The sequence below is a fragment of the Bison bison genome, unplaced genomic scaffold (assembly GCF_000754665.1).
Source record: "Bison bison bison isolate TAMUID 2011002044 unplaced genomic scaffold, Bison_UMD1.0 scf7180017864309, whole genome shotgun sequence".
Taxonomy (NCBI): Eukaryota; Metazoa; Chordata; class Mammalia; order Artiodactyla; family Bovidae; genus Bison; species Bison bison.
Window position 1 is genome coordinate 4,419,074 of NW_011494881.1, and position 9,297 is coordinate 4,428,370.

Sequence of the window (9,297 nt, forward strand, 5' to 3'; positions counted from 1 at the left end):
TACTTTTACCATCTGTTGCATAGAGCTGACTCATTTGAAAAGACTCTGATGCTGGGAAAGATTGAGGGCAGGAGGAGAAGGGGACGACAGAGGATGAGATGGTTGGATGGCATCACAGACTCAATGGGCATGAGTTTGAGTAAACTCCGGGAGTTGGTGATGGACAGGGAGGCTTGGGATGCTGTGGTCCATGGGGTTACAAAGAGTCAGACACGATTGAGTGACTGAACTGAACTGAACTCTTGTGTAAACAGCACGTGTGAAAATGGACACAGTGATCAACAGGATCAAGACTAAATGAAGGAATGCACTCTCAATGTATAAAATTTAAATAATACAGAAGTATCTGAAAGAAAAAGTCAGTCTCCATCTTTTTTTCCCATTGCACTATTAAAGGGTTGGTGTTGAGTCCTTTTTAAATGAGTTTGTATATATATATGCAAATATGCACATATTTAAACATATGTGAGATGATACTCTGAAAGGTAAAAATAACAACAGAAAGGAATAATGTAAGAGTTAAATTTATAAAATTCTTAGAAGGAAATAACTTTGTGACCTTAGATTAGGCAATGGTTTCTTAAATATGATACCAAAAGCACAGCAATAAAAGAAAAAATAGACTGCATCAAAATAAAAACCATGAGTACTTCAAAGGACACCATTAAGAAAACAAAAGGACAAATCCACAAAATGGAAGAAAATACAGACAAATCATATACATCTGATAAAGGTCTAGCATCCAAAACATAGAAGTGCTCTTATAGCTCAAAAACATGATGATACACCCCATTAGAATGGCTATACTTTAAAAAGATAAGTAACTAATGCTGGCAAGGAAGTAGAAAAATTGGAAGCCTTTGAAGACTGTAAGATGGTGCAGCTGCTTTGGGAAAAATCTGGCAGTTCCTCCAGGGGCTAAACATGGGACTTTCCTGGTAGCTCAGTTGATGAACAATCCGCCCACAGTGCAGGAGACCCCAGTTCAGTCCCTGAGTCGGGAAGATCCAGAAGAAGGAAATGGCAGCCCACTCCAGAATTCTTGCCTGGAGATTTCCATGGACAGAGAAGCCTGGTGGGCTACAGTCCAAGGGGTTGCAAGAGCTGGATTTGACGTAGCAACTAAACCACCATCGGGGCTAAACATTAAGAGTTACCATTTCACTCAGAAACCCCCCTCTTAGGTATATACATCCAGTCAGTCAGTTCAGTCGCGCAGTTGTGTTTGACCCTGCAACCCCATGGACTGCAGCACGCCAGGCTTCCCTGTCCATCACCAACTCCTGGAGCTTGCTCACCCAAGAGGATTAAAAATACATGTCCACACAAAAACTTACACAGGAATGTTCATAGCAGCAGCCTATTCCTAATAGCCAAAAAGAATCCAAATGTCCATCAATAGATGAATGGATCAACAAAACACGATATATATCCACACCACAGAATATAACTCAGCCATTAAAAAAATAAGTATTAATACATGCTACAAGATGGATAAACCTAGAAAACCTAAGTAAAAAGAAACCAGACACAGAAGGCCATGCAGTTTACAATTCCATGTATATGAAATATCCAAAATAGGCAAATTCACAGAGACGTAAACAGTCAGTGATGTCGGGCCTCGGAGGAGGAGGGAACAGGGTGACTAAGTACTTAAAGGTACAGGGTTTTCCTTCAGGGTGATGAGGATGTTCTGAAATGAGGTAAGTGGTGATGGTTGCACAACACTGTGAATGTACTAAATGCCACTGAATTCTACACTTTAAAATAGTCAAGACAGTGAATGTTATGTTAATTTTACCACCAAAAAAGGCGGGGATAAAGCACTGATACACCTCACAATGTAGATGAACCCTGAAAACAGTATGCTAAGTGAAGGAAGTCAGATATCATGTGACTCCATTTATGTGAAATGTTCAGATCAAGCAGATCCATAGAGACAGGCCATAGGTAGGTGGTTGCCGGGGCCTGAGGGAAGGGGAGATAGGGAGTGATTGTTAACGCATGTGGGATTTTCTTTTGGAATGGTAAAAATGATCTAGAATCAGATAGTGGTGGCGGTTAACAGCCTAGCGCGTGTATCAAACCCATGGAACTGGAAACTTTACAATGATGAATTTTATGACATGTGGCATGTATATCTCAATTTTTTTATTTTTTAAAAATAGAGCAAATAAGTGCTAGCATGTGGAAAAGGAAAGAAGAAAACAGGAAAGACAAACTACCAGATTTCTTCTTTCCTGGAATGAAGGAGAACACTTAGTTAGCTAACCACAGGAGTTCAGCAGCAGGAATCACAGTGCTCTGCTGTCAAATGTCTTGCTCCTCCGTCCTTTAACAGTTTGAAGGCGTGGGCTTAACGACTGTCATTACAGGGCAAGTCTCGTACGGGGTCAGGTTCAGACCCTACATATTTTCTTACCATTGTAATTGGCTGCATCAGGATCTTCCACATTAATGGCAATGACTTTCCAGTCGGTTTCCCCTTCGTCAATCATGGCCAGAATGCCCAGAACTTTCACTCTGATAATCTCCCCTCGTGCACACACCTGAGAGTCAAAAACCACAGCTAGGTCAAAACTACAGAATCAAACTCTGGAAGAAGAGTTTTACTTGGTGGATAATAGGAAATGAGGAAGACGCCAAAATTCTACAAACTTAAGATGGTTCCTGTAAGGAATTTTTAAAAAGCTAAACAAGTGAATGTCCACTAATCCTATCAGAGTTGAGGGTGATTCATGTTTTTTAAACTGTCATTGCTTGTGCTGAAGAATAAGTGCTCCAGAGTTTGTTTCAAACACCTATTTTAATGCACCCTCTTTACCTTTTATTTTATAGAAGACACTGAGTTAGGTAAGTCATACAATAAGCCTGAACTTTATGACTTAAGCAACTGAATGACAACTTTCTTTTCAGTTGCTTACTCTTTTCTTGAGGCTGGGAAAGATCATAAAGAAAATAACCATTAAAAAAAAAAAGGAAAATAACCATAGCTAGAACCGTAGAGCAACTCTACTTGATAGAGGAATCCCTACCATAAACCCCCAACATGTGGGGTTATTTAAGCCCCATGGGGCCAATTCATTAATCACTCCAAATCCTGAGGCAGGGTTTGCCTTGTTGCCTCCCGGTACCCTTCATCCACTGACTCCTCATCTGCCTTTTAAAGCAATGCAGAACATGTCTAGTTCTTCCACACACATGCGTATACTACACATCTTTTCCTAGGCTAGGTTTAAATTACAAATTATAATGTACAAATGCTTAGAATGGAATGGAAGCTTTTATCACCCAAAGAGACATCATTACTTCACTGATATTCATGTATTTTATTTACAATGTTTTTTAAAGTAAGAACTTTGTAGATTTCATTGCTCTCATCTCAACACTAAAGAAAAATATGTCAGATTCTATTACCTTGCTTCCAATTTCACACACATCAATTGGGTCATTGTCACCACAACAGCCAGTGTGTTTGTCATTGTGTCCTGGGTCTTCCCAAGTCTAAAAAAAAATAAAAATAAAACGTCAGAGTGTATTATTCCTATATGTGTTAATGACAAAAGTAGATCATGTTGGCACTAAAAGATAACATCCCGTGATCGTTCTGCAAAATAGGAATCTTCAGCTATTTATTCCTCATTAAAATGAATCCTTTATTCATGTCTTAACTACCACAATAACCTTAATTAAATGTTGGGCTCCTGTTAAGCTTTAAAATGGATAATGATACTATTTTAAACAGAAAAAACCCAACTATCTAATAACTGAGACAATACGCAAACACAAATGTAGACCCAGATGTTCACTTAAAAAAAATGTATTCAAAGAAAACTGCTTTGGTGAACTCTTAGTACTTATTCTATTAACTAGACTTTTCTTTAAAAGATGTCTCCAAGCAGAGACAGGTAATATCAAGATGGAAATGACATGTGCTGATGGCAAAAATGCCATCACTGGTCAGGATCAAGAATGAGAAATTTAAGCAGGATTTGCTGAAAATGTAAACGGCCGAGTTTCTTTCCTGCTAAACTGTGAGGCAGAGTGCTCACAGAGCCCGGCGCCGGGGAAAGGACGGGCTGTGCTCGCCAGGAAGTCCAGTTTGAAGTGCAGCTGCTGCTTTGGTTCTTTTCCCTCCCAACCCAGAACACATTTCTTGGATTTGTTTGCTTACTCAGCTGGAGTAAAGGCAGGGAGATAAAAGTGATGGGGAAAAGAAGACCAGACCCAACAAAACCAAATTCAACCTACAGAAGAGTGAGGTACCTACAGCAATGTTCTCCCAGAGGGACGACGTCTCAAGGCTAAACAGTGAATCAACCGCAGCACATGGTGAGGTGCTGTGCTTAGACTCGGTGATTACCTCCCAAGCTAGACGGGCTTCCCTGGTGGCTCAGCGGGTAAAGAATCCTCCTGCAATGCGGGATACCTGGGTTCAATCCCTCGGTTGGGAAGGTCCTCTGGAGAAGGGAACAGCTACCCACTCCAGTATTCTGGCCTGGAGAATTCCATGGACTGCATAGTCCATGGGGTCGCAAAGAGTCGGACATGACTGAGTGACTTTCACTTCACAAGCTAGATGGGTTTACCCTATGTTTTAGTAACTTACAGGTTGTTTCATAGTAGATTCCACTTAGTAGACTTAATGGTTAATAAAAACAAACTATCAGCAGGAAGAAAATAAACTGAATATTTAGAAATCTTAAGTGTCACAGCGTTGGTTTAATCAAACCAGAATTTAGTATACACTCAGTAATGTATACTGAATTCTTGTGATTCTTTATTCAAATATGAAATAAGAGCCTATACACACTGCTGTTGTGCTAGGGATAAACTGGTAAACAATGCAGATATCCCCTCACCTCAAAGGGACGACTGCTTAGGAAAACAGAACTCCATTATTACTTTACCACAAAGGAGAAATCTGGATGACAGAGATAAAAGTCAACAGCTGTGAGAACTTACATGTCCCAGGTTCTAAGTGCTTGATTCCTCAAACAGCCACATGAGCTATGCACTAGAATATTTCAGGGGGGAATATTACCATCTCAGGGAGGAAGAAGCAGAAGCAAGTTAGGAAATCTAGAAACTGGCAGACTTAGGATTTGTACCCTCTTCCAGATGGTGCAAAAAAATCAGTGCTTTTAAGCTCTAGTTTCGCAATAGATCTGCTACTCAATCTGTAATGAAAGAATTTGTGTAGTTTATAACCAGTCCATGTTCAAAAAAAAAATAGATATTTCAGAGAAGAACAAACTTTCAAATGTGAAATAGTTACCTTTTAGTTTATCTTGAAAATAAGTTATTTAAGGAAGTATTAAAATGAGTTAATTACCCCCTATGTTTTTATAATCTACTCCACTGGATCATGGAAAAAGCAAGAGAGTTCCAGAAAAACATCTATTTCTGCTTCATTGACTATGCCAAAGCCTTTGACTGTGTGGATCGCAGTCAAACTGTGGAATAATTCTGAAAGAGATGAGAATACCAGAACACCTGATCTGCCTCTTGAGAAATTTGTATGCAGGTCAGGAAGTAACAGTTAGAACCAGACATGGAACAACAGACTGGTTCCAAATAGGAAAAGGAGTTCGTCAAGGCTGTATATTGTCACCCTGTTTATTTAACTTATATGCAGATTACATCATGAGAAACGCTGGACTGGAAGAAACACAAGCTGGAATCAAGATTGCTGGGAGAAATATCAATAACCTCAGATATGCAGATGACACCACCCTTATGGCAGAAAGTGAAGAGGAACTAAAAAGCCTCTTAATGAAAGTGAAAGTGGAGAGTGAAAAAGTTGGCTTAAAGCTCAACATTCAGAAAACGAAGATCATGGCATCCGGTCCCACCACTTCATGGGAAATAGATGGGGAAACAGTGGAAACAGTGTCAGACTTTATTTTTCTGGGCTCCAAAATCACTGCAGATGGTGACTGCAGCCATGAAATTAAAAGACGCTTACTCCTTGGAAGGAAAGTTATGACCAACCTAGATAGCATATTCAAAAGCAGAGACATTACTTTGCCAACAAAGGTTCGTCTAGTCAAGGCTATGGTTTTTCCTGTGGTCATGTACGGATGTGAGAGTTGGACTGTGAAGAAGGCTGAGCGCCGAAGAATTGATGCTTTTGAACTGTGGTGTTGGAGAAGACTCTTGAGAGTCCCTTGGACTGCAAGGAGATCCAACCAGTCCATTCTGAAGGAGATCAGCCCTGGGATTTCTTTGGAAGGAATGATGCTAAAGCTGAAACTCCAGTACTTTGGCCACCTCATGCGAAGAGTTGACTCATTGGAAAAGAGTCTGATGCTGGGAGGGATTGGGGGCAGGAGGAGAAGGGGACGACGGAGGATGAGATGGCTGGATGGCATCACTGACTCGATGGACATGAGTCTGAGTGAACTCCGGGAGTTGGTGAGGGACAGGGAGGCCTGGCGTGCTGCGATTCATGGAGTCGCAAAGAGTCGGACACGACTGAGCGACTGATCTGATCTGATCTGATAGGAACAACTTTTTATAGGTATTTAAGTCTATTTTTTAAGTAGTAGGTTAAATTTTCATAAGCTAAGCTGAAAAGTACACTTCTCACAACTGCAGAGAGACAGACCTGAGGGATGGCACCGTAGTTCCAGATGTATCCTTTATACGGGAACAGATTTGCAACATAACGGAGTTTTCCTTTCTTCACATCTTGTTTAATTGGGTTTAAAGGGTCCTTTGTAGCAATCTAAAACAAAAAATTTCAAATCATTGTATATTTGTATCTAAAATACTATTCAAATAGGGATTTAAGGAATTATGAAATAGGCATCCCTTAGTTCCATTTACATGATATATTTTTACTCTGAACACTTTCATAATTTAAAATAAAAGTTTCATCATAATCAGCCTGTAAGTGGAAAATTTATTTGAGGTACACAGGAACGAACAAGATGGGGAAAAGAACATTTACTAATTCCAGAAAGCAAAAATTAAAATTAGCTAGAATAAATCCTAACATTTGAGAAAATATCTAACTTCAGCTTTCCTTTAAAGCATTTAGAATTAGTCAAATATTTGTCTATTACATATAAAGTTTTATTACTGTCAAAAAGCTTAGGTGATAGCAAATATTATGGATATCCACAACAAAAAGCCAAATTTATTAGGTGTCATCAGAATAAATTAATACAATGTGACAGAAATTCCAATAAAATTATTTTTATGGCTGGGCTGACTGAAGCAAGCCTGTTAACTACATGGAGGAGTCAACAAAGGAATTAAAGAGAGAAGACAGAAGAGCAAAAGGTGATTCTGGGTTTGGGGAGTGCCAGAAGCAAAGGCGTGGGAAAGGAAAAAGTGCAGCGTATTTGTACAGAATAAATGGTTGAGTTTAGCTGGGGCACGGAAGGAAGACAGGCAGGCAAGGGGAGACACAACTGGAAAACCGACTGGGACTAGAAAGACGACAGCCTTGGACTTCAGCTGTTTAACCCTTGAGCAACTCGGTGTGACCAGAGCAAAACTGACATCCCGTATCTGACTAGCAAAGCTGAAACATACCTCCATTTTTGCATTCGACCAGCGCGGCACTTCAACGACCATGTGAAACACTTCCTGAAAAACAGAGAAGGGGAGACGGTCACTGGTGCTCCTCTGTCCTCTCCCTTCAATAAACATACTGAGTTTCTTAATAAAATGTTGTAAGGACGGAATGCAAAGAATGTTCCTATAAAGAAAACAGTTTTAAACAGCAGAACTTGTGTCTCTGAGGAGGGCCATCTGCAAAGCAACCGTCTCCAAAAGCTATGCGTTTCCTCCAGCAACAGTGCAATTACTCAAAATGCTTTTGAGTAATCTATCAAAAGCTTCTATCTCAGAGGCGGTTTATAAGACAAACCCCAAATCAGAACAAACAAAATCAATCAGCTTGATTACCCACCCACATTATTCTCCCAATCTTGCTGTTTTTATGTTTTTAAAAATAACTTTATTTATTTTTGGCTGTGCTGGGTCTGCACTGCTGCACGGGCTTTTTCTCTAGGTGCAGTGAGTGGGAGCACTCTCTAGTGGTGGCGCTCCGGCTTCTCATTGCAGGGGCTTCTCCTTTTGTAGAGCACGGGCTCTGGGCACACGGGCTTCAGTAGCTGCGGCACATGGGCTCAGTAATTGTGGCCCCCGGGCTCTAGAGCACAGGCTCAGCAGCTGTGGGGCACGGGCTTAGCTGCTCCACAGCATGTGGGATCTTCCTGGGCCATGAATCAAACCCATGTCTCCCTCATTGCCAGAAAAGATTCTTTATCACTGAGCCACCAGGGAAACCCCAATTTGGCTAATTTTAAAAATCAGGTACTCCTCAAAAGAAGTTTGGCACTGGAGATAAAATAAAAAGTGAAATGTTAGTTGTTCAGTCGTGTCCGACTCCTTGTGACCCCATGGACTGCAGCTCGTCAGGATGCTCCGTCCATGGGATTCTCCAGGCAAGAATACTGGAGCGTGTGGCCATGCCCTTGTCCAGGGGATTTTCCCAACCCAGGGATTGAACTCAGGTCTCCTGCATTGCAGGCAGATTCTTCACCATCTGAGCCAGCAGAGAAGCCTTTTAAAAATCAGGTATGGTTAAAATATTTTTGGAACATAGTTATTTTGCCTTCAGTGTCAAACTTCTTGTCTTTTTTTAAAATCACTGAAAGTCACTCAGTCATGTCCAACTCTTTGCAACCCCATGGACTATACTGTCCATGGAATCCCCCAGGCTAGAACTGGAGTGGTTAGCCTTTCCCTTCTCCAGGGGATGTCCCCAACCCGGGGATCAAACCCAGGATTCCCACACTACAGGCAGATTCTTTGCCAGCTGAGCTACAAGGGGAGCTGTTTAAAAAATCAGGTACTCATCAAAAAGACAAGAAGCCTGACACTGAAGATAAAATCAGTTCAGTGCAGCTGCTCAGTTGTGTTTGACTCTTTGTGACCCCATGGACTGCAGCACTCCAGGCTTCCCTGTCCATCACCAAATCCACGGGAGCTTGCTCAAACTCATGTCCATCGAGTCGGTGATGCCATCCAATCATCTCTTCCTCTGTCATCCCCTTCTCCTCCTACCTTCAATCTTTCCCGGCATCAGGGTCTTTTCAAATGAGTCAGCTCTACGCATCAGATGGCTAAAGTATTGGAGTTTCCGCTTCAGCATCAGTTCTTCCAATGAATATTCAGGACTGACTTCCTGCAGGATTGACTGGTTGGATCTCCTTGCAGTCCAAGGGACTCTCAAGAGTCTTCTCCAACACCACAGTTCAAAAGCATCAATTCCTCAGT

General features: G+C 41.2%; 1 protein-coding gene across 1 annotated transcript in view; it reads right to left on the reverse strand.

Annotated features, from left to right (window-relative positions):
- PPA1 (pyrophosphatase (inorganic) 1) overlaps window positions 1-9,297 on the reverse strand; it is a 39,547-nt gene that overhangs the window by 12,500 nt on the left and 17,750 nt on the right. The window contains exons 3-6 of the mRNA XM_010852223.1: window positions 7,546-7,599; window positions 6,611-6,730; window positions 3,418-3,504; window positions 2,423-2,549 (exon numbers count right to left, since the gene is read on the reverse strand). Of these exons, the coding sequence (XP_010850525.1) occupies window positions 2,423-2,549; window positions 3,418-3,504; window positions 6,611-6,730; window positions 7,546-7,599 (388 nt within the window). The remainder of the gene's footprint in view (window positions 1-2,422; window positions 2,550-3,417; window positions 3,505-6,610; window positions 6,731-7,545; window positions 7,600-9,297) is intronic.